Here is a 26,950-nt window from a genome sequence, read left to right as displayed (position 1 = left end):
AATAAGACAATATAAAAAGCAAAAACAAAAATAAACCTAAAAGATTAAATTCATAAAAATATGTATCAAAAAGCATCACATTATAAAGGCAGATAGGAACTAAGAATTTGTGTGTTTTAACTTTTCTTTTACAAAGAACTTCCATGCCAAAACTAAACCATCAGCATCCCTTGCATTGATACAGCCGTCCCTTAATTTACTCTTATAAATTTCAATGCAAGGTATGCTGATGGTTTAGCTTCGGTATGGAAGTTCTTTGTAAAAGAAAAGTTAAAACACACAAATTCTTAGTTCCTATCTGCCTTTATAATGTGATGCTTTTTGATACATATTTTTATGAATTTAATCTTTTAGGTTTATTTTTGTTTTTGCTTTTTATATTGTCTTATTTTATTATTTATATTAATATGGCCTCAATGTATTTATTATAGTTATTTTGTATATTGGTTGGCTAATTTATTTTACGTTTTAATTTTGAATTTATAATGTTCAAAAGTTCCATTTTAACACAATTTTCAAATTTGTTCGATAGCCTGTCACCTGATGATGGCCTATTCCATTAGGCTGAAAACGTTTGTGATTTAATAAATATTCTCAGCGATGTAAGGTGTTAAATGTTTTATTTAGTGTTTTAAAAGGAAGCTGAGTTTGATATTCAATTTATTAGAATTATTACCTCTTAAAATATATAACTTTAAACTGTTTTGTTACTGACTTCTCTACTAAGAATTACTTTCTTCAATATTTGAGAATTATTATTTAACCCTTGCAAATATTTTTGTAAAATACAATGGAACTAAACTATATAAAGATATATAAATAAAAAATAATTGATTTCATTAGGAAAGGATGAAAGGAAAAGCAACAAAATCTGTTGAGACAGTATTGGAAGCAAGTGTTCAATGTGTATAGTCACAAACTAACAAAACTTCTGTGTTTTTTTTAAATCTGTTTCATATTTTTTAAGATAATCCACACACTGCCAGGGCATTGACTAGTCAAGTAACAATTATAAATTCTAAAATAAATTCAGAAAAAATTAAATAGAAAATAATTTTAATGTCAATAAGTTAATACTCAATGATAAAGGTTTGCCTGAATACGCTGGGTACTCTTGTGAAAAAATAGACAAATCCTGCATGTTTTCATTTCCACAATAAAAGTATTTGTCTATGTTACTGGCTTTGTAAAGTTACTTTTTAATCATCCTCAGAAAATAAGGATGCTATTTGTTCAGTTCAGACTTAATCATATATAGGACTAATGAAATATTTTAAAATACCTGTGAAAATTTATCTGGATCATCTACATAGGCAAGAAGAAGAGATAGATTTCGTGTTGCTGTTTCTCTCACTATTTCTTCTTTATCTTCTCGAAGCATTTGTTGCAACATAGATAATACTAATGAACTACGAATCTCTCTCTAAAATTGATAAAATATGAACTCTGAAGAAACTACAAAGAATTCACTAAATTTTTACTAAATTAAAACTTAATTAAAATGTGTTTTTTTAATAAATCAAAAATAATACATACAGGTATGTAGGGAGCTAATACGCCACAAGATTCTGCAACTAGTAAGCGCCTTTCAGTATAGCGATGAGTAATCTAAAAATAAAATTTAATTGCTTTTTGAAAATATAAAAAATTATAAGAACATTATCAGTAATACTTTTTTAAGTTAAAAAAACCACATAAAAATATGGTTTCAATTTGTGGAAAAAAAATATTTAGATCTTCCACTATTCACTTTAAAAAAAAAATTATTTTTGAGTGTATAAAATTTTATATTAGAAAATATTATAAAAGTTATATATTAGATTTCATCTTATATGTTAATTTTAATTGTTGTAATTCAATAAAATATTCAATGAATCTGATAAGCAGTTGTTTGCTTCTTTTGACTTAATATTATACATCATGAACAAAAGTATCAAGTTACAAAACCATATTATAAAAGTAAATTTATAAATATAATTTATTAATGATTTCTATCAGAAATATTCTTATATTTATATTCTTCAAATATATAATGAAAATATATTATAAAAATTGCCTAAAAATGGGTAAATCTATGGTATTTGCAAAAAACGATTGGAAAAAAAATATCTGATACACAAAGGACAAACTATAGGGTTGGCAACTAAGTGATTGCAGATTTTGTCAATAGGTGGCCTTAGCACATTTTTTTGCTTTGTCATCATGTTCAAAGCATTTAACCTATATTGTTTTCTTGTTGTTTGGACTTCCACCTTTAATTTAGTAAAAAAATTGTATCGATTAGTTATTTAGTTTCGTTTTTATCCCAATTTAAAAATGGAAGAACAAGACATGCATTTCAGACATATTTTATTGTATTATTTCCTAAAAGGCAAGAACGCATCACAAGCACACAAGAAGTTATGTGCTGTATAAGAGAATGAAGCCTTGAAACAAAGGCAGTGTCAAAATTGGTTTGCCAAATTTCATTCTGGCGATTTTTCACCGAAAAATACTCGACGATCTGGCCGTCCAGTTGAAGTTGATGAGACCCATATCAAGGCCATTATCAATTCAGATCGCCATAGCACAATGTGTGAGATTGCACAGAAGCTCAATGTGTCACATACATGCATTCAAAAAAAATAAAAACAGCTTGGTTATGTCAAGAAACTGGATTTATGGGTCCTTCATCAGCTTAAGGAAATTCATTTGACGCAATGCATTAGCATCTGTGATTCACTTATGAAGCGCAATGAGATTGATCCATTTCTGAAACGACTGATTACTGCCAACGAAAAGTAGATAGTTTATAGCAACGTTAATCAGAAAAGATCATGGGTGATGCGAGATGAACCAGCCCAGATGACATCAAAAGCTGAGATTCACCAAAAAAAGATTATGCTGTCAGTTTGGTGGGATTATAAAGGAATTCTGTACTTTGAACTTTTACCAAGAAACCAAACAATTAATTCAAATATGTACGTTCAACAACTCGCCAAACTAAGCGATGCAGTTCAAGAAAAGCAGCCAGAATTGGCAAATCGTAAGGGTGTTGTTTTCCAGCATGATAATGCAAAGCCCCACACATCTTTGGTCACTCGCCAAAAATTATTGGAGCTAGGTTCGGATGTGTTGTCACATCCACCATATAGCCCTGACCTTGCGCCTTCAGATTATCATTTATTTCATTCCATTCAGAACTCATTAAATGGTAAAATTTTTAATGATGCTGATGATGTAAAAACACATTTAATTCAGTTTTTTGTTGGCAAAAATCAGAAGTTTTATGAACATGGAATTATGACACTGCCTGAAAGATGGCAAGAGGTCATTGATAAAAATGGACAATACCTTATTTAAAATCCACAATCACTTAGTTGCCAACCCTATAAATACATGAGCATATTTAATTAATTTATTGTTAACATATCTCATTATGTGGCATTGATATAACAATGGAAAACTAAAAATTACTTCATTTTGATTATATTATACATTATTAATTTCAACGAAAAAAGATAAGTAGAGTAAAATTTAAATGATGTGAAAGTAATATATTTTTATTAAAATAATAATTTTACTTGTTCCCAACACTGTGGTAATAACTCCGCTTCAACTCTGGACGGTCCAAGATGTTGAGCAATGGCTACAAAACCAGTTAAAATCATTTGCCTGAAATAAATTTTTGTTATATAAAATAGCATAGAAATATTATATATATATATATTTTTTTTTTATTTAAAACTTTCACAAGCAATTCTTATAAATTTAATTAAAAATTCATTACCTCTGTTCTTCATCTGGTCTTTTAATCAAGTTAAATAAGATATTTAATAATTTATCTCTCTGTTTTGCTTCAGGATGTAAACTGATAGTACACAATAATAAAGGAATAAGCTCCTACAAAAGAAAAGCAAAATATTAAAAAATAACTATAAATTATACACAATTAATTGTATATTAATTTTTACAAATTTACATTTATTGTTAAATAATAGAATAATAATTCATTAATGTGTTAAATTTATGAATATTCAAATGCAATTCTTGAATAATATACAATAATTTGGCATAACTGTTATCATTATTATTACAGATACAAATTTTAATTACATTCTATTTCCAAAAAATCAATCAGCTGTAATCTTGGCCTTAATGGTGTAAAGTTTTCATACTTTAGTAGTTACAATTTTATCACAAAATATTTATAATATATGCATATTGTAATAATTTAAGTATTTTATTAATTAAGGGAAAAATATATATATATATTGACGAAATCATCTCTTAATTAACTTTAATAACATATTAATGTAATGAATTTCCTATAAGAATCATTCATTGTAACAATTTTTCAGTTTTGAAATTAATAACTGATTTTGATATTTACAATAATGTGAAGAAATTGCTATCAAGTTGGCACTTCCAATCGAAATTGCTACAACTTATTAATAATGAATATATATATAAATTTTAAATAAAACTAATATATAAAGAAAGTATCTATTCAAAAGTTAGAATTTTAAAAAATATAATTACTTACTTCTCTTTTAGCTAATAATACATTTGGAACAATATGAGGGAGACAACGAGCTAACATTAAAACTACATTATCACTGGAATCTATAATTTCTGCTACTTCACTTGCTAAACGATTATCATGACCAAATTTATGTAAAGAGCCATAGTTCTGGAGTGCTTTTTGAAAGGCACTAGACAATTTTCTGGAAAATGAAATACTAATTTTATATACTGTACATACTTTAATTTTCAATTAGAATTTTGAAAATAACATTTACCTGTCAGATGATGCAATGGCAACAGTATGTATGATATGATTTAACTGTTCAGAAGAATCATTTAAATGTTCAATACTGCTTAGGTCATTTAATTTATCTTCTATTTCTGTATGAACAGCTACTTCTAAGGACGGAGAATCTTGTAAATTGTTTTCTTTCATATTTTCGTCTAATGTTATAGGACTTTCAATTCTAGAATCCAATTCTAAAGGTTCCATCTTGATATTTTCAAATGCTAAATTAGAATTTTTTTGTGAAACTGGACCATTTAATTTTTTTGATGTTATTAGTGGTGTTGAAGATGTTACATTCTTGTTATATTCTGATTCTCTATTTAAATAGAAATTAATTAATTAAAAAACAAACATATATTACAATTTATGCATTATATTTTGTATATAAATATACTTTTTTGGATAATATAAAATATAAAACATACATAACATTTTTAAAATGTCAAGTTCAAAAATGTTATAAATTTCATTTTTAAAAAAAAATAATAAAACCTTCATAAAAATAGTTTTACATAATCATAAAATTTTAATATTAATAAAAAATGAGTTTAATTGTTCTTTTGTAAATTAAAGTCTATACAGTAGAGCATCGATTATCCAAAACAATTTGGGACTTGGGTTGTTCGGATAACCGATCATTTACGAAAAAATATATTAAAAAACTGTACTGTACATATTTTATATCACACGTCTTATAAATACATATCTTACATAAAGTAGTACATTAAAGTAGGCCTACAGTTTAGGTTGGCAGGGAGGGGGAGAATGCTGCAGCACCAAAGCACTAGCGAAAATTTGAATTTGCCAACTTGAATGCTTTCAGTTAACAGCTGTTTTGGTTGACCGGTATTCGGATAATCGATGCTTTACTGTATTACCAATATCTTAGTTTAATCCAAAATAGAATATAGCAAAAAATATATATTGATAGTCTAGAGCAGCAGTATCCAAAACTACAGCCCAAAGGCCAAATCTAGCTCATAGCACATTAATCTGACCTGAAAACATATTTGACAGTGATGTCAATTTTATATATTCTATATATACAAAAGTAGATCTACTTCCATCATTTATAAGTGATTATAAATGATGGAAGTAGATCTACTTTTGTATATATAGAATATATAAAATATTGTGGCTCACCTATTTATAACTTATGTGCAATTTGGCCTTCAATTAAAATGTTTGATCATCACTGTTCTAGAGTGAAGAACTCAAATTTGCAACATTTCAGAGATAAAAAATAAAAAAGTTTGGGTTTGAACAAAGCATTTAAAGATTTAAAAACACTGGCCCTAATAATATTTTAGTGTTAAAGCATTATATTTTTGTATTTTAAGAAGTAAACTTGACACACAGGCCAGAAAGTGACATTTTGACTTAAGAGATTTTTTTAGTCTATGTATCTGCAACCAAACCTGTGGTCATTAACTCCAAATGACAATTCTTGATTGTTTCTGGACAGATTGTGGCATGATGTCCCTTCACCATATGCCACCATATCTGCAGAGCAACCACTGATTTCCACACTTCATAGTGTGTAGCAATCTGAAGAGACAAGCAGTTGCCCATCATTTTGCCACTGTATATCAGCCTCTCTTAGTCACTGCCCATACCATTGATACAAGAATGATAAAATTCCACTGACTACATGTAAATGTATACATCAATTTTATTATGCTTGATAATAATAATTGTAATAATAATGCAATTTTATTATGATTGCATTATTATTACAATAATTATAGAAATTTCACAATGCATAGTTATTTTCCACCTACTCTGTACATTACCTCCTATTTCTAAACTGGTAAATTCTGGTTCAAAAAAGTATAGTTAAAATGAGTCTTAAAATAAATGTAAAAGTAAATAAAATAACAATCTTATGATTTACTTTTCAATATATAATAAAAAGACCAATAATTATAGTCATAAAATAACCTTTTTATTACCTCTAAAAGATCTGATTTGATTATTTTGAAAATGCGTTTGTTAAATAAAAACTTATGTTTATATTTTTTTTTTTACTTTACTTATTTTTTACTTTAATTATCAAGTGTACAATTTAAAATTAAATTTCTACTACTACTATACTGTATATTATATAGTATAATAAAAAATATAATATAATTACATAATTTTAAGTTGACAGAAAAGTTTTAATCTAGTTTTTCAAGCATCAAAATTATTAGTTATGGGGTGCATTGTAGTCAGCCAAGTGTGTTGGTGAACTTTGTTAGTGACTTTTTGAAAGTTAAAAATTATGGAAAACATTGCTTTTTTTTGTAGTTGTATCATTATTTCTGTTGTCTCAGTGGAATAAAGGAAAATCCTGTTCTTTTATACCATACTCATCCTGATTTACCAGTTCAGTTTCCTAATGTTAAGAGTGAGAGACATTGTTCTCCTAGTGAACCTATGCTGAAAATTGTGAAATTGGATGATTTTTTTCCTGCTAAATCTGAATCAAGTAAGTTGATTCCTAATGAAATATTTTCATATTTAGATGAAAGGTTTGATACAGTCCTTAATGCTTTAACCTGTCCTATGTTGTTCCCAAAAATATTCGTGTTGACCTCATTGACCTGTGTGGGCGATCCCAAATATTTTCGTGTTTACATCGGAACGTTTTTGATACTAGATGTCGCTATGCGTCACAATTTTTCTATTAAAATGAACTTCTGAAATATAATTTTTTTTGTTTCTATATTATTCAATATATTTATTTTGTTTGTTCAACATAAAAAAAATAATTTTTAAAGATACAGTAAAAACGATTATTATTAAAAAAAAAAAAAAAAATTTAGGCTTAACATTGACGAAAATTCAACGTGGCATCACAGGCAACAAACAAAAATTTTAACATCGAATAGGTTAAGCAAGGTATCTACCAGAATTGACTGACTTGTTAATTTACATAAGAAATGCAATGACAAGTTAACTAAGATTGAAACTAAACTGGAGGAAATTTTTAAATTTAAACAGGAATCTCAAAGCAAAGATAGTTTGCTTTTGCATAGTGTTGATGCACTAGTGAATGAGTTGCAGAGGAAAAATATAATAATTCAGGGTCTGATGGAGACTGGTGATGATATGAGTACTAAAGTACAAGAGCTGTTTATGGTAATAGTAGAAGAACCTAGGACTATTCCATCTTCAAGGATAATAGAGCTTTATAAATCAAATAATATTTTATCATCATCCTTATCAGATAAAAAGTTAATCTTAAAAATCATGAAAAATTTACAAAAATGAAAATCTTCAATGACTTGTGTTGGAGATCTATACTAAGACGCAAAAAACTATTACCTTTCTATCATCAATATAAATCTGAAAAGAAGATTCAATTAATAATAGACATTTTGACAGTTGATTCTGAAAAGTTTACAATAGATCTAGAGAGGGAAAGCTTGTGACTTAATTTTTTGTTTCCAACTTTGAACATAGAACCTCAAAGTCCCACTTAGAATTTAATCAAAACTTTCACAAGCTGAAGGTAAAAATTGTGGCATGGAATTGCCAAGAAACTTTTTGTTTAATTTAAATAATAGAGAATTTGTTGATTATTTTCTGCAGTTTTCAATTTTGTGCCTGATGGAGAAATGGTTTACTTTTTCAGTTAAATCAAAAATAAATAAGATTTACCCAACAATGAGTGTATTTGAAAAGCTGGCAACAAAGGCTTCGGGTCGAGGAAGGCCATCAGGAAATCTTCTTTGTATAAGTGAGAATTTAGGAGATGCAATTCTGCTGAAGATAATGCAATATTTTATTGTTACAAGACTGATTTTTGATCAAAAGAAATTCACCAATTCTCAAAATCTAATTATTATTTCATATTATCTGTATATACCTGTTTTTAATAACATATTGGCTGATGTGGAAGATTTGATTTCTAGTTATTCTGTTGATCATGGTCTTCTATTATTAGGTGATTCAAATGCCAGAATTGGCATTAAAATAGACAATATTTTTCATGAGAATATTATTTCAAATACATGATTATTAAAAGATTTGGTTATCAGTAAGTCAGGTGACCAGTTTATTGAATTGGTTAAAGACTATAATTTATATATAATAAATGGTCGTCGCCCTCATGACTCCCCAGCTAATTTTACATACATATCCAAATTGGGAGCATCAGTGATAGACTTATCAGTATTGAGTGAGGGTCTAATTGAGCATCTTGAGGATTTTTACATTTCTGAGCACTACATGTTGGATCATCTTTTGGTAGTACTAGAATAGTATCACTCTTCCTTGATAACACAAGGAAAAGTAATACTAATCAAAGAGAACAACAGGAAATGTTGACTTGGAAAGAAGAAAAAGTAAACTTGTTTACTCAAGCAGTTAACAACTTGTATACAACTGTAAAGCCTATTAACAATATAGAATTAACTTAATTATTACTTTAATTTGGAAATCTGCTAGGCAATATGGATTAGTGACAAAATTTGTAGTAAGAGGTAGAGTTGGTTTTGCATGGTTTGATAGAGACTGTAAAATCGCAAAAAAAGAGAAAGAGCATTGCGATGAGTTTCACAGATTTCACTTGAATAAAAATTTGGTTAAATATATTATTTATAAAGTTAGTTTTCATTCACTATGTAGAACCAAGAATAATAAATATTGGACTAATATAAGTAAACAATTGCAAACTACAAGATCGTCAAAAATCTTTTGGAAAATTATAAATAATGTGTATGTCAAGCAGCCTGCAGAGAGTCAGATTTCTACTAACAAATGGATAAGTTTTTGAAATTTAATTTTAATAACAGCAGTCTCGGTGTCTTGCCGACTATGAATTATGATAATTCTTCTTCTCTTTCGGATGATCCTTTCTCATTTGACGAACTAAAAATGGCAATTCAAAGATTGAAAAGGGGTTCATCTGGTACAGATGGAGTGAGAAATGAATTTATTCAATCATTGCCAAGAATGGTCTGCTTAGAAATTCTTAGTTTGTTTAGTAAAATCAAAGAGGCAGTAGCTTTTCCAGAGATATGAAAGAAAGTTTTATTAAAATGATTTACAAGAAGAGTGAAAGATCTAATTACATGTAATTATCATCCAATAGCATTGTTGAATCCATTTAGAAAAATGTTTACTAGTTTATTATCAAATCGATTAATAAAATGTTTACATGAGCATAATGCTATCTCAATATTTCAAGATGCCTTTGTTCAGGGCAGGAGGAAAATTTACAATACCTTCATTCTTAATGGTTTAATTCAATATGTGTTATCAAGGAAAAGGAGGAAAATTTATTCACTTTTTATTGACTTAAAAAAGGCATTTGATAATGTTAACCTCAATGAATTGTGGAGAAAACTTTATAATGGGGACTCTCCAGATCCTTCATTATTTTGCTTAGGAATTTGTTTACTACTATTAGTTATCAGAAAAAAGATACAGTTAATTCTACTTGCATAATATCTACTTGAGGTTTACCCCCAGGGAGAACCACTAAGCCCTTTGTTGTTTAATTTATTTATAAATGATCTTACAGAGATATTTCATCATTCTGATCTTTTGGGTTTTTAACTAAATGTCACATCACAGATGAGTTGCATTGTTTTCTATATTCAGATGATGCATATAGAAGACTTGAAATCATCATTACAGAAGAAACTGATTTTATTATCTGACTATATGTTGAGAAATGATCTATCTATTAATTTTCAGAAAACAAAGGGATTGGTGTTTTGTAATGGAGGACGACTTCATAAAACTGATAACATTTTCATTAACAATGTGGAAATAGATTTTTTTTCTCATTTTAAATGTTTAGAATTGAATTTTTCTTCCTCTAGAGTTTTTAATTATCATTTAGATAAAATAGAGAAAGATATACTACTGAAGACAAGTTTTCTTCTGGCACTACAGACAAAAATGAGGATGAACTCAATTAAAGCAATGTTTAAACTTTTTGACACTATGTTAAAGTCTAAACTGACATATTTGATTCCAGTTTGGGGTTTAAATCTTATTGAAAAAATTGAGAAGGTTCAATTAAGATATTTCAAAAGATTATTTAAGCTCAAGCATTCAGTGCCTGGTGCTGTTGTAAGATTGGAATTATGTAGACATCCACTTCAAATTAATATTTTAAAAAATATTTTGTTGTTTTGGTCTAAGATTGTTGATCTTTCTCATTATGATCTTTTTTATTGTGTTTATGATTCTTTACTGAAGAAAGGAAATTCAAGCAAGAAAAATTGGGTGTTATCAATTAAAAACAATTTTGATAATTTAAGTCATTCTTTTATATTTTGGAATCATTCACAATATTTTGGAATCATTCACATTACAGTTGAGAACTTATTCATGTGATATAATACAAACTAGATGTGATCAATTATGGAATCAAGACATAACTTATGCTTCACTTCAGTGACATAATATTTATGAAAAAAAGTACAGGTTGGCAGATTGCCAATTACTTAAATTATATTATTAGATTTCCTATGAAAAGTTTGTTAATGCAATTACATCTTAATAAATGCCAAATTATGCTGGGTGGTCGGTATATAGATATTTCTAAGGGGCATTCTTGCCCATATTGTATTACCAATAATAATTGTATATTAATGCATATTTTTCTCTAACATATTATAAATATGTTAGAGAAAAATATGATAAAATCATCAGTGCAATTCATAAAAATTCATAGAGAAAAATTCATAAAATCATCAGTGCAATTTCTCTAACATATATAAAATATGTTAGAGAAATTCTCACTGATGATTTTTTAAAAAATTATTTATATGATAAAAATATGTCAAACATAATGTTACATAGATTGTATAATGTTTTTCTTAAATCCTTATACTACTTTGTTTTATTTTTCCCCTTGTATGGAAGTACTTGTACTTATATTTATTTATTTGTTATTGATACAAGTTAAATTTTAAGCATATGCTTATTTGGTTACAGCAATGTGACATGTGGGCAATCTGCCAATGGGATGCCTCCCAGGAGAAGTTTTATGAGAAAGTGGCCCCTATTTAGATGTTTTAAACATAAAAAAACCGAGAAAACTCCATGTGGCCAGCCTGTTGGTGAGGTGCAAATATACAACCAACTACTAGTATTCAGTAATTTTATTCACTCAGCCACTAGTGGGCTATTTTAAGAGTATCTGCTCATCTTTAACAAATAAATGATAATTTTATATTAAAGATAGCTATTTCAACTGCAATATCTTGTTTTCTGAAAAGTTTTAGAATGAAAATGGTAAGTGATGTTTTAAATTTCATTATAATTCTCAGGATTTAATTAAAAATACTGAACAATGCATTCTCTTAAACATTTTTTAATTCATAACTGACCCTAGATGACATTTTCTATGTTTAATTTAAACTAAGTGCATATTTATATTATACATTGGAAACAAATCAATTTTCAGACTTTTAGTCATATGTATTATCTATCATATTAGAAATGCAAAGTTAACTATCTCTGTTAACTTTGCATTTCTAAATCAATATTGCATATTGATTTAGAAATGCAAAGTTAACAGAGATAGTTTCTTATATTGCACAAAGTTCAATCTTCAAATGACTTTTTGAAGATCAAAAATAAAAAAACTGCTTTAAGAAAACAAAATAAAAGTTCATAAAAAATACAAATTGTTAAAAATAACTTTAATAATAATATTTCACAAAAATACTCACATAATTTTTTCTAATTCTGACATTTAAATATTGAAAAGAAAATGAGAGAAAATATGTTAAACCAATTTGACAAATGTTTTAATTTTACTTACTTTTCCAATTTCCAAATTTGATTTTGTAAACTATCATTTTCTTGAACTAGTGACTGAATCATTTCTCTTAAATTATTTATTTCAATTTCCTGAAAAAAAAATTTATGTAACAATTTTTATATTTTGTGTAAGGGCATTAACTAAAATGTTTCAAAAAATAATTTTTAATGAAAACAATTTTTTCAGTTGGTAGATTTAAAATATTTACAGAAATTTTAATGCATTCCTAAACAACATTGCAGACTTTTATTATTAAGATGACAAATGAAAGTCTGTCAGTATTCAATTTCAAATCAACAGCCATATCAATAATTGAATAAAAATAGCAGATGATGAAGCAGCAGTTTCATCTTTTCAGGACGAAAAGACTATTTATCAATGATAATATTAATTATAATGATAAATATTGTAATGAAATTGTGCTAGTTGGCATAAATGTGTTACAAAATGTCTTTCGGTATGTGTAGTAACTTATTTTTACGGTGACTTTATTAAAATAAATATCTCTTTTTTGTCGATGACATTTAATGCTTAAACTGTATTAGATTAAACTACAGTTACCATTATTTTGAAACACTATATTTGCATCTCATATTCCATCAATATATTCCTTCAATTTTTTCCAAAGTATAATCCATGAACTTACTTTTACCAGCCAGCAGAAAACTTAAAACACAAAAAAGCAACACATTTCAATCAAAAAGTTAATTTAATGTTTATTAAATTTACTTTCTTTAAATAGTAATATTACTATTTAATATTATGTAATGATCAACATAGTACATGGTATAATTCTAGTTCTTATGGAAATTGATGTGCTTGAATTTATATATTTGAGCTGGGCTGAAAAAAAAATGATTGAAAAATATTAGATTTTAACTAGAAAAGTTTGTGATAGGTTAGTCTAAATAAAATATTTTTTTTGACACTAAACTTTCTTTTTATGCAAGAATTATACACAACATAAGCAACATATCCTAACTAAAATATTCTTTTTCAGTGATATAAATCTAGGTTAATAAATTTTAAATTTTAATTATTACATATTCTGGTCAATGCAACATTCATCTGTTAAGTTACTAAAACCAAATCCATAACATTTATTAGATGTTATCATATTTTAAAATAAACATTAAAAAAATTATATATTTTAAATAAAGTTCTCTTTGAAATTTTTTTGTATGTACTTACTTTAATTAGTTTTTTTTATCACTAAGTAATTATATACAGAAATGACTAAATTATTTTTAACAATATTTTGTTTTGAAATTTTCTTAGTAGCAGAAGTAATTAGGAACTACTACTATCAATTTGACTAAACATTATCTTATTGAAGCAGTTAAGTCATTAATGCATCATTTAACTGCTTTTATGAATATATGTTTTTGTTTATGCTCTATAAATTTTATACGTGAAATCACATATAATTTTCAATATCTTTCATAAAACCATGTATCAGAGTTACTGAAAAAGTATAACCAAACCTAGTAAATTTATAATATTAAGTATTATTATTATTACCAATGGATTTTGGACATCTTGATTTTGTGATGAAATATGAATATCTGTCTGACATTCTGCATCTCTGAATTGTCTCCATAACTGCAAATGGCGATAATAATTGCGATATATATATAAAATTTCAGGTGGTTTTGGAATATTAAGACCAACATCATCCCAGTCTTCAAAATCCTACAGGAATATATTTAAAATGATAGTGAATTAACACAACTAAACCTTCTTACTAAAATGATTTTTTATTTACCTGATCTTCAATTTCATCGGAAAAGGTAATTGATGTTAATTTATAGTTATGCTTCAATAAATATTCATAAACTAGAAAATTCAAGGCACGTATTTCATGTGGTTTCACAGCTTCCTGAACAGAAAGTGGATCAATTGGTACTTCTGGTGTGCTAGAATTGGATTCTAAAATAAATATAAAATAACTGAACTTAAATTTAATATAGAAAAATTTTTGCTACAATATATATCAGTTGCATTATAACAAATATATAATTATCCAAATATAAAAATGTTTTTGTTAATAACACAAATCCAAAATTGTATTATGTAACTATAAAGTTGTATTTCCTTACAATTTGCAGACCTACAAAATGTAAAACAAATGTTCAATGAGGTTAAATATAAACATTTAATTCTCGTTCATTCTTTTTCAAATGTAAAAACAAATTACATATTGGCCTGAAAATTAGTTGATTTTTTTTTAGCTGGGAAAAAAACATCAACATTTTGGGCCATAACTTATATTGAAGTCCAATTAAAGTTTTTTTTTTTGATTTTGATAACTGTTTGTAGTACACACTGTACAGAGTTAAACAGACCAAAAATATGAACAGGAATTAAGTGTTTGATATGACTGTAAATAATCATTTAGTCAATTGTTCAAAGACAAATCAACTAAACTAAGCCAACTGTTTATCATATTTAACAGAAACAGTCAGTTTAATAACTTCGACAGGAATTTTATTTTGGTAATCTTACTTCTAGAAGTCGCTACCAATCAATCAATCATCAAAAACTAGGGAAAGTTGATGAAATTTAATACAAAATTTATTCTGTTGTAAGGTATAAATTTCTATTGTAATTATAAATTTGATATATTGTTTTAAACTTTATAAAAAAAAATGAGAGAAATGAAACCAAAACACAAAGTTTCAGTTTCATTACAGTAATCATAAAACTGCAAGTACACTTTCTGGAAAACATGAAATATGCAAGGAAGTCAACTTATCCTGATGTGATGTATATGCAAACAACCTACTATACATTGTCTCATTTTGCTTCATAATTTTTATTAATTTTATTTTTTATTGATATAGCCAAAAAAGCAATAAATTACATTTTGTCACTTCTACTAGGTGTTCAATGTACGTATTTCCTTCCATAAAATAAACCCTAGAAATATAATTTTCTAATCAATTTTCCCAATTGATTTAAATATGATTTGTGTGTGATTTGTAAAACACACACACATCCATACATACAGAAAAAACCCCTGAAGTTTTTGCATTTCTTGACATTTCAAGGTCCCGAGTACAAAATGTAAAAATCTTGGAAAATCATTTTTTGGCTGATCACCATACTTACACCACTGGGACCACCCATAAATCGGCCTTCAGGCTTGGATCGCACTGCATTGTCCCGCAGGCGGAGATCCTGGCAATCACTAAAGCAATAGTGCATGTTTACGAAGATTGGTTTCCTAGTACAAAGACTATAGGCTTCTATACAGATAGAGTGCAGAGTCGTTGCACTATCTACAGCCCTCATAACAAGGGTGCAAACATCCTTCACATTCACCACTATTAACTATCAACAGCCACGTGATCTTTTTCAGCTGGGTCCGTGGACACTCTGGTCTTTTGGGTAATGAGGCAGTTAACCAGATGGCCAAGCAGGCCACTGCCTCCAAACCTGAGTTGCAGCAAGATTCCCATCTCAAAAATAAAGCAGTGGACTCTAGAGCTAGCTCTCAAACAATGGCATAAAGAGTGGGATACTGGCACAATGGGAAGAAAAATGCACACCTTCATTCCGAACATCAGTAGCAGACTTAAATGGAAACATTTTGTCCCGAACTTCTTCACGACTCAGTTAATTACTAGTCATGGTAATTTTAACTCATACCTGAAGAGGTTCCATCTGAGGAGCACAGACATGTGCCCCTGCGATAAAGTCTCAATGCAGGATAACCAACACTACTACTTGTGGGACTGTAAACTCTTCACAGAGGAGAGAACAAAACTAATGAGTCATGTTCTGCTCGCAGGGAACAATTAGCCATGCCCCAAGAGCAGACTTCTTAAAGATGAAAACATCTATCGACATCTGAACAAGTTTCTAACAACAGCGCTCAACTCATCACACAACCAGCCAGCCACCAATGTACTAATTGCTTAGATCCACTACTACAATCACAAGAACTTCTCTTTCTGTGTTTTCTGTGCCTAGAAATAGATGCATTTGTTGATACTCTGTTTCCCCACCATGTTTCTGGCCTATACTGTCATTGTTGGGGGTACACAAAATGTACAAAGTCATAGTTGTAACATCTGTCTGTTCTAACTGTACAAATGTGTTATTGTGTTTGCTATATTGAATTCATCTTGATGTATTGATTTGTTAGGTTTTCCATACTTCTATAATCAATTGCACAGAATATGTGTAATTGTCCTGGTTTGTCACCTATATTCAGATTTATATAATTATATTCCTATTTATTCTCTGCCATGTTCATACATTATTGCTCACCGTGCATCAACCGCTGCCTGTTATTATTGTACATTTTCATTGCGTTTACTTTCTGTAACCTGTCCTGTGCGTTTACTGGAATGCAACCCAACTTGCATAATGTCTTAAATTTCTTATAACAGCAGTATTTTGTAAATATTGTTTCAGTTTCTCACTCAATAGTACTATTGGCTTATTCTGTTGCCTTATATCTAGGCATCTTTATCTCTCATCCTGTTGTTAAATCCACTGTTACACACACTTATAACTGTACAGGATATTTAATTGCTTGTCTTGTAATTATACTTCTTGATTGTACTGTCTTCATTTGCATTATCGTCCTATCAATGTAAATATCCCACATCTTCATTTTGGTACACAAATTGTTAACCTGTTTTTCTTGTAACAGCAACTGTTTGTCAGCTATATTCCTACCTTCTGTAACAACTGCATAATCGATAAGCAATTGGCTTGTTTAGCTGTCATACCAGGCACACCCTACTGTCATACCGTAATTTCTATTTTGTATCTTGTACCTTGTATTTATAAACTTATTACATTGTCAATAAATGCATTGCAGGGGCCATGGGCTCAAAACCTTAACCCCCCACACTGATCCACTTTCACCTTCACCTTACTTCTTATTTCATTATCTTTCTCCCCCCAACTTCCAGGTTGTACCTTTGAGTGATACCTGGAGTTCCCCTTTCTTTCTAAAAATACCTGTTTAAAATACTTTCCCTCTATAATATATAACAGAACTGGGGAAGTAACAAAGTTTATTTCTAACTAAATCTAATTTTGAAAAGAAAAAGAAAATGTAATTAAACAGTATTCATTTACATAATCAATTGCATAGATAAAAAGTAACAAAAATTCCATATATTATTGTAAAAGTTAGAACAATAGTAGAATTATGAACGATTGTTGTGAAGACAATTATAAAAGGCTTTAAGAAATATTGTGTTACCAACAACTTGAACAGAAAGGAGGATTATGTACTATTCAAGGGAGGTTGAAGACCATGATGTCAAGGAAAGTTCTGTCAAAAATGAAAGTGATAAAGTATTGTTTCAATGTCTTTCCAAATTTTCTAAATGCAAATTGCTAATTTTCTGTATGCAAATAAAATTAATAATAAAAGACTGACTCATGTCCTTTTTTTCCAAAAAAGAAAGAGTTCCAAAATTGGGAGTTGACTTATATTCAGGCCAATAGAGTATATTGAATATTAAATTTATCTTAATTCTCTGATTTTGATAGTGATAAATCAAAACATACTAAAAATGGCAAGGCAAAAATAATTAAACGTTTTAAAACTGTTTTTGTTTGTTTTTTGTTAATTCTTGCTCATATTTTTGATTATTTAACATGATATTAAAGTCTATAAGTATGAATGTATGTATATCCATAAATATGCATTAAATTTTGTTTTTTTTATAGATTTGGAGCTGCTTGCAATCAGAGTTTTCATAAAGAATTAATTTTAAAGTTAATTTAAAATACAGTAAGTCCTCATTTAACACTGATTCGATATAACATGGTCTGCTTGAAGCCTTTAAAAAAAAACTCAAAATTTATGCTGATTCAAATTATCATGGCATTTGATTGATTCATATATAATACGATTATTCCCAAACATACATGAACCAATCAACAAAAAGTGGCAATTTGTCATAGTACTGTACTTTCCTTAAATCTATGTTTGTGTGGTGCAATTTTGGAAAAAAAAACATCGTAGATGGCATAGGTAATGTTGACTTCACTTGGCAAAAATTAACTGGCAAATGCATGAACAGTGTGGAAGAAGGTATGGCCGAAAGTATCCAAGAATTCTCAAGAGAAGAGCTTATTATTGACCAAATTGTCAACCTAGTCGATACAAAAGGACTAGGAGATGTAGACGAGCATGATATTGAGGAGTTATTGCAGGTTTCTAGTGAGAGCCTTACCAAGGACAACCTTCAAGAACTGGTAGAACAAGGAATTCATGTAGAACTGGAAAATAGTGATTCTGAAAATGAAGAACCCAAAGAATTTTTTTATGGATTTCCTTAGTAAAAGTTTGGTAACAATAACCAAAATTGTTGATCAAATTGTAGCAAATGATCCAGATTTTGAAAGGAGTGCAAAAGTAAGACAAGGAGTTTTGGATGCGATCTTCTGCTACCAACATTTTCTTTAGAAAAGAAAAAGAAAGCATCAAATGAAACTACACAACTTTATCACAAAAAACAGGAATTTCAGAAGAGCCAGGACCTTCATCACAAAAAATGAACTTTACATTTCTGTGTGCATATGTTTGTGTGTTATTTAACACATATTATTATGCAAATTAATATAAAAATAACTTAAAATTAAAGTAAAATCTGTTTATTTTTGGTCACATGTTCCCATTTCTCTATTTACTCTGTGTTAAAATGACCTTGTTCAAATTAACACTGTTTCATTTAGTGCTTTGTAGGAATGTATCCTCCACATTAAGCGAGGTCTTACTTTACTTGAACAAAGTTCCAGCTATAAGAAAATTTAAAATATTTCACCTGATATGAAATTCCAATATCCAATATTACATTTGCATTATATTTGGTATTGAAGAAGTCATTATTAAAAATCATATTCTAAACTTATAATTTGCATACAACCTAAAATACTACTATTTAAACAGAAATATATTCAGTATTTTACTTTTTTATACTTTATATCTGTGAAGCAGTTATCATTCTATTTATGATGTCATCAATTCAGTTAAATGCATATATCTGATATTAAATTTTTCAAAATTTTTATTACAAATAAATTTACAAAAATTTCTTAATCTAGGTGAATATACATAGATGTGAACATACAAAATACTGTTTATTTTAAGAAGCATATATAAACTTTTGATAAAAATAAAACAATTTATACTGTTAAGTTTCAGAGGTGAAAGTCTGTTTTCTGAAAATTTAGTAATGCTATAAGAGAACCATCAAAAATCAGGACTCATGTAAACAGTAGTTTAGTCTAGTTTAGTTTAATTAAAAATTCTCAAGAGAATTTTACTATAAATNTTTAAAAAACTCTAATATATTGTAGTTTACATATTTTATATATTTATTAAAATTGTTAAATTTTAATTATATTACTACTGATATGAAAATTCAAAACTAACTAACCTGCTACTCTCTCATCAATTTGTCTTTCTCCATCATCTGAATACCTTGCAAAATCTAATGAGTCTAGTGTTTGAATGCTGGATGTTCTTGCTGAAAATTTAAATATAATTTAACTTAAATGTTCAATGTTGACCAATACTTACATAAACATATTTCTTAAACATAAAGTCATTTTTATACATATATCATAATGATACAAATTTTATTGAACAACAGTTATAAAAGTTTAAAAAGGAAGTTACTTATAAAAATCATTTTATTTAATTAATTCAATAACTCAAATAAAATACCATAACTTTAATAAAACTATACTCACAAAACATTTTAAGTTCAATAACATATCTTTAAGTCACTATTACACAACTTAGATATTTTTTGAGTATTCATACAAGGGCATCTGCAGAAAAATCTTTCAGGGGTGAAAGCTTGGAGACAAATAATTATATCAATGAAGGTATATAAGAGCACTCGTTTTATAATGCAAGTCAATAGCCAGTTAAGTATTAAATCCTAGTGCAATGTTTATTATTGCATATCTATATTCTACAGTATATAATACAAGTAAAAACAATTGAGTATAACATTTTTTCACCAATATTTTTCTCTCACAGGATCAAGTTTCCAGAATTTCACTTAAAAATACTCATGTCATGGATTAAAATAAGTATTTAATCAATACTAATGTGAAAGCTATGTGGATATTCTAAAAACTTATGGCCAGGATATCAAAGTTTGACATAATGGAGAAAAAATAGTTGTGGAGTTAAAAGTAGAACAAAAGAGCACAACTTTAGCAGTACAGATAGCTTTAGTTGTAAATGAGATATGATAAAATAAGTCTATATTAAATAATAATAAAAGAATGACTTAATATATAAAATATACATGGAAAATAAATGAATGATAATATAAATTCAAATAGTTATAAAAAAAAGCATGGCAACGAAAAAGTAAATTACAGCACAGAAGCACAATTGGTAAAGAAGATATTATTGACTGTGCTGTATGCTGTAATCTTACAAATGTTATAATGCTTGTTTCATTTAAAAAGTTCATTATATTTTCATTAAATGGGATATCTTTCAAATATTTTTTGTTTCTTAATTTCTTTTTTCTTAAAAATAATCATCAAAATCATACATGATCTTCACTGCTTAAAAACAAAAGTCATTAACTGTATAATGTGTATACAGTTAATGGCTTAGTAAATGTAAATGAAAAACTACATCTTGTAAGATGCAATTTTTCATTTACATTTACTAAGGCTCTTGATACTTTGGTGGCTTTATGTAAATTTTGGAAAAATGGCTCTTCTCTGAACAAAAATTTTGACTCCTAGGTTAGGAAAAGAAAAGTAATCACAATACTAAATATACATTGCAAAATAAAAATTTAATTTTTCACCAAAAATTTAACAATATAACAAAACTATCTGTAAGCATAAGAAATACAAATACCATATTTACTTGCATATAAAACAATACTGCATATAGAACAAGCTGTGACTAAAAATCAAAATAAAGAAAATTAGATTTATTAATACAATTCTAATTTTATTTTGATTAATCGTAAATAAAGTATCAAATGCACACACTGTCCCACAAAAATTAATGGCATTTTAAACTTTAAAGAAAAATCTTGCAAAATTGATAAAATAATTTTTTCATGTAAAGCTGGACAATCGGGAACTTTTTTTTTGCCAATTCTTAACAGTCAAACCCACTCTACATTGATTACACTTATGAGTTTCTCTGAATTCTGATTTCAGAATAATCATCTGTTTTCACATGAGAATGGATTAAAACTTATATATTGGGTTCCTGTATGATTTTGGAATTTTAATTTGGAATCCAATTAATAAAGCTTTGCTTTTCCTATTGCTATTCATCTTTACACCTGACAATACACAAGAATGATTCAAATGATCCAGATAAAATACTTTTTGTTTTTAATTAAACATACAGGGATGAGCATACGGTAAAAAATGTGAATACACAGTTCACAAAAATTATTGCAAAACAACAAAGAATCCTTCACTCACGCGTATATGATGACCTAGGTTTTTGAGGCAATGAAAAATGAATAAAAACTTCGTCTTATATGTAAGTAAATACGGTATATATTAATTAAAACTCAAACTGAGTTAAGAAGCCTTGCAATTTTTTACAGACACTAAGAAAAGTCTAGCTCATTTTTCTCAAAATATTTTAAAATTTATTTATAAATCATCAACAATGCTTCCTCATTTAATTTAAAGTCAAAAAATATATTCAATGATTAAAAGCATGTTTACAAAATTATTAGTATGGTTGTATATTATTGGTAATAGTAGATAAGATTAAGCTCACTTTTAGCATTTAATTCAAAATAATTCTTTTAATTATATAAAGAAAACATTAAATTTTTAAATTTAGTATATTTTAACAGCAATTAAAATATTATATTATTTAATATTACAACAATTTTTCATTACATTTTCATTAACTCAATTCCTGGTAGAAATCAAATTTCAAAATCATAATTGGAAAAAAAAATCACACCAACCACCTCAACTTGAAGAATTTCTGTATTTATAATTCTTGTACATAGATAAAATTAAAATTTTGATTTAAAATAAATATTAATCATTCAAATTAAATAAATTTTTTTTCATAAAACAAATTTCAAATAAATTCTATTTATAAAAAACTTACACATTTTGCTATTTTACTTTACTATTTTTTTCTAATTGCCTCTAATTTATTATAAAATTTACTTTTGTAAACTTTGTACTCATATATTTTTTACTTTTTCATTCTTTGGATCTTAGACTGGATGTATGATTCAATATAAGCACATATACTACTATAATAATAATAATCTTTTGAAATTTCAAAATTCAAATAGCAAGCAAGGCATTTAGAACATTTTTCAATAACTATAATATTTGATATTTTATATCCATTATTATAGTTATTGAAACTGAAAAAAATTTATGAAAAGTCAATAATAATTTTCATTAATAATTAGAATTCTTAAAATTATATTAAATAGCTTCAAACAGTACTTTGAAATTTTGAATTTGCAAATAACATACTATGTGAAAACAAAATCAAGTATTATTTGGAACAGCTTACATTTTATTACATCTCTACAATTCTCAGGTCCTTGGGTAGGACTTGAATTAATGGAATTCGAACCTGTCAAGAAAATTGGCTTTTTTGTCACAAATGTGATTAAATAGAAATATTGATTAAAAAAATATGTCATAAAAACTTTTTAAACAGATAAATACAGTAGTAACAAACAAAAAACCATAACATAACAAAACAGAATGTGACATAATCAAACTTTTTAAACAGATAAGGATACTAGCATACACCATAAATCAGTTGTTTACTTAAATAACTATGCCATAACTTTGATACATTTGGCAGATATCAATTGAGCATCATATACTACAACCATAATAATAAATTTAGCTGTATAAAATTATTTAATTTGTTATTCTCTTATCAATTTGTTTAAAAATTTACTTATATGTAGTAAATATAATCATTTTCAAAACATTACATAATTATTATATAGTGCTTTTTTTTATAAATATTACCTTTTCTACAAATTGCATTTTCATCTGTTGTTATAATTTATTACTAACTTATAAAATCAGTGATATGTATAAACATTCATTCTCTGGAGTTCAAAGGAGAAAAGCTTAGAAAAAAGCAATCTTTAAATTTTATATCCTATATAATAAAAAGTATGAAAAGATTGGTTATTTTCATTAAAATTTGCAATCTGCCAGATTCTCAATATAACAGCATTTCCAGAAAACTATTATTTGCAGCATCACATATATAAAGTAAACAGCTGAATAATTATATATGGCAATCTATATGAGAAATTTTAAGATGTGTTATTTACATAATGATGTAACAAAGATGTTATGTTGTATATTATGCAATTTTGGAATTTTATAAAATCAGAATTTCTGGTAAATCTGATAGATTTAATAATTAATATGTTCAAATCCAATGTTTGGCAAATCTTCTTTTACTAATGACACAACTGAAAAATGCCTTAATACTTCCATTGTTTCAAGGGAATTATGTATTGACATAAAAATATTCTTTAAAAACTCAAAACATAAATATTCTTTAAAAATTTTACTTAAAATCATTTAAAAAATTACTCAAAATTTATTATATAATTATTATTATTAGAGGCAAACATGACAAACAATGATATTAAGACATCTCCAAACAGGTGGAGAAATCAGAGTACTATACACCACTATATGCCAATGCTATATATATATACAGTTGGTCCTGATTTCCAATATCTGATAAATACAGGTTCAATGTTCAACTTCAGAATTCCAAAACCTAACATTTCCACTTGTACTAGCATCTCCCCTGCAAATCTGACTGCCTGTCCATGTCTGCAGTTTTCCAGAAACCGACATCTCACTAAGGTAGATTTTCTCTACAAATGAGTTCTTTGGCATCTTTATCCAAGGAGAAGCAATTTACAAGAATATTGGAACAGCTAAAATTGGATCACAAAAAGAAGGAAACAGATTTCTGCTATTGATCCTATGCAGCACCCATTGGTGTATCTTTAAGCCAACAGAAGTTACAGGATGTTAAAATGCTACCCAGAAAAATTTTTTGAACAGATGTAGCAGAAGCAAAAGGATCTAGATTACTATAAAGAGGTGATGGTTCATCCCACTGTGGAAAAGGATGATAGTTGCCCTCATGAAGCATGCACCTGTGAATTTAATGCAAAAGTAGGTTCAGTTTAAACCTAAATGGACAGAACAATACGGTACCTAATTTGTGTACTTGAAAGAACCTATGCAATGATACTTATGCAGTGATACATAAAACCTTATGTATTCTGAGAAATTAAATAAAAGGAATGTTTGTTGAAGTGAACTAGTGTATCTCATATTTAAAATAAACCTATTCTACAGCACAATAGTGTGATCAGTTTTTCAAAAATATCCATGATCAGAACTACAGAACCCAACATAACATCTTTCATTTTTCAAATTTATGTATTTCTAGCAACTGGTCATTTATCTGTTTGCATACAATTGTGACATTATATGCATGCTTACTAATAAAAATAAAGTTAAAATTTTATTTCAGTTCAGAAACTTTCTACCAATTATATCCATTTTTCATAGAGATGTTACATGGCCTCTGGAATTCAATGCCTTACATAATTTTGATTAAGAAATTTATTAAAAGTTTAATTCAAAATTGCAGTTACAATCAGTTTTCATTGCATGAGTAGTTCCTCACCAGACATCGTTCTCCTTCATTACCTCTGCCACTGCTACAGACCTCTGTAAATATTGTACATATGTGTGAGTAACCAAGGGTATAGGTATGTTACCTATATCTCTTACTGGCGCACGATCGTGTGATCAGCCCTCAAAACTTTTTATAGGAGGGCTTTTATAAACGATCCTAATCGTGAGATTCGGATCTACGTCAGGATTCCGACACCAGTTTATCAGTTGTTTTACAAGCGGATAAACACGTGTGGGGCAATCCTAATCCGATAATAATTGAGAGACATTACTTTATAAAATAAACAAGAATAAATTTAATTAAACGTAAACAAATAATAGGAATACAAATAGATGATAAGGAGACCACTACTACTACTTACAGTCTATAAGTTGTGCGAGATAAGGACTTATACCTTAACCGATGCGCGATCGAGAGAAAGAGCTCACAAAATCACTCAAGAACATACAACCTGATCGTTGTCTTTAACCTTCGGCTCTGTATATGAAGTATTTGTTCATTCCTTGAATTCTCTGTCTTCTTTCCTCTGGAGAGTTCCACTTAACTGGGTGTATTTCTAGTCTCAATCCTTCGTATATTGTACGGCTCATAGTATAGGTGTTGGCCTTTAGGAGCAAATATGTATGGAGTCCTGACTCTTCCAGGTCTGTCGATGAACTCCCCGAATTCTGATAAATTTCCACTATATCTGACGATCAGCGACCAATCATCATGCAAGATTCTTCCGTGGGAACGGACAAAAAGGGGAATATGTGAGGGGTAAACATTTCCCATCAAAGCGAGGTTTTTCGCAGATAAGGGAAAAACAGAGGATGTACTAACTTCCCTCGAAGGAAGTAACATCTGTTAGCTATTTTTCCCACGTTAGAAAATGTTAATTTCTCACCAAAATGAAATAATATTTTATGACAATATTTAACATTATTAATAAAATTACTATTTTAGACCCAGGGGCCTTTCAGATCTCACATATGCCATCATAACTGATACTGTTGTCACCATAACTGTACATTACAACTTTGAAATGTAATGGCTCATATTATTTCTCTTATGTATTGTATTCTCTACTCAAATTGTATTTTACAATCTATTATATTGTATCATTACTTAATTTGCTGTATTGTACCCAATTTTATGTAATTTATGTGTTTTTTTCCTTCTGCACTTATAATACACATCTCCATGTTTTATTTTGTATTAACACATGTAATATAACATAGTGTCTGTACTTGTAAAGCTTTCAAAATCCATCACTTTGTAATTCTGTATGTACCTTTTTACTGTAAACAAATTGTAATTAACTATATCATCATTGTGTTTAACTGCAACATCATTGTAATACCTGTATCATCATTGTATTAACTCTTGTATACTATTCCAACCTACTTTTTAATATCTCTGTAATTCCTGTATTGTAAACAAGTTAACAATTCCTGTAGACCTATCTGGTTTTCATTCACGGTAGTGCCATGCAGAGCCAGGCATGTACAAACTATTGTATATAATAAAGATATTGACTGACTATTATTATATCTGAATAAAGAAAATGCAAGGACTAAGAAATTAAAACATAAATTTTAAGAATATAGTATAGATGAAGAAATAAGCAAATAGTTTCATTCTATTATATAATATATATATATATATATATTTATATATTTGTATTATT

General features: G+C 27.9%; 1 protein-coding gene across 1 annotated transcript in view; it reads right to left on the bottom strand.

The window, feature by feature from the left end:
- LOC111626302 (lisH domain and HEAT repeat-containing protein KIAA1468 homolog) overlaps window positions 1-26,950 on the bottom strand; it is a 59,892-nt gene that overhangs the window by 23,110 nt on the left and 9,832 nt on the right. Inside the window, 11 exon segments of the mRNA XM_023369625.1 lie at window positions 1,283-1,423; window positions 1,537-1,608; window positions 3,564-3,654; window positions 3,770-3,882; window positions 4,526-4,706; window positions 4,782-5,111; window positions 12,567-12,655; window positions 14,088-14,258; window positions 14,332-14,495; window positions 16,859-16,893; window positions 26,498-26,534. Coding sequence (XP_023225393.1) covers window positions 1,283-1,423; window positions 1,537-1,608; window positions 3,564-3,654; window positions 3,770-3,882; window positions 4,526-4,706; window positions 4,782-5,111; window positions 12,567-12,655; window positions 14,088-14,258; window positions 14,332-14,495; window positions 16,859-16,893; window positions 26,498-26,534 — 1,424 coding nt within the window.

The sequence above is a fragment of the Centruroides sculpturatus genome, unplaced genomic scaffold (assembly GCF_000671375.1).
Source record: "Centruroides sculpturatus isolate CEXI.00-Female unplaced genomic scaffold, Cexi_2.0 scaffold182, whole genome shotgun sequence".
In the NCBI taxonomy this organism is placed as follows: domain Eukaryota; kingdom Metazoa; phylum Arthropoda; class Arachnida; order Scorpiones; family Buthidae; genus Centruroides; species Centruroides sculpturatus.
This window is presented reverse-complemented; position numbering and strand designations above follow the sequence as displayed.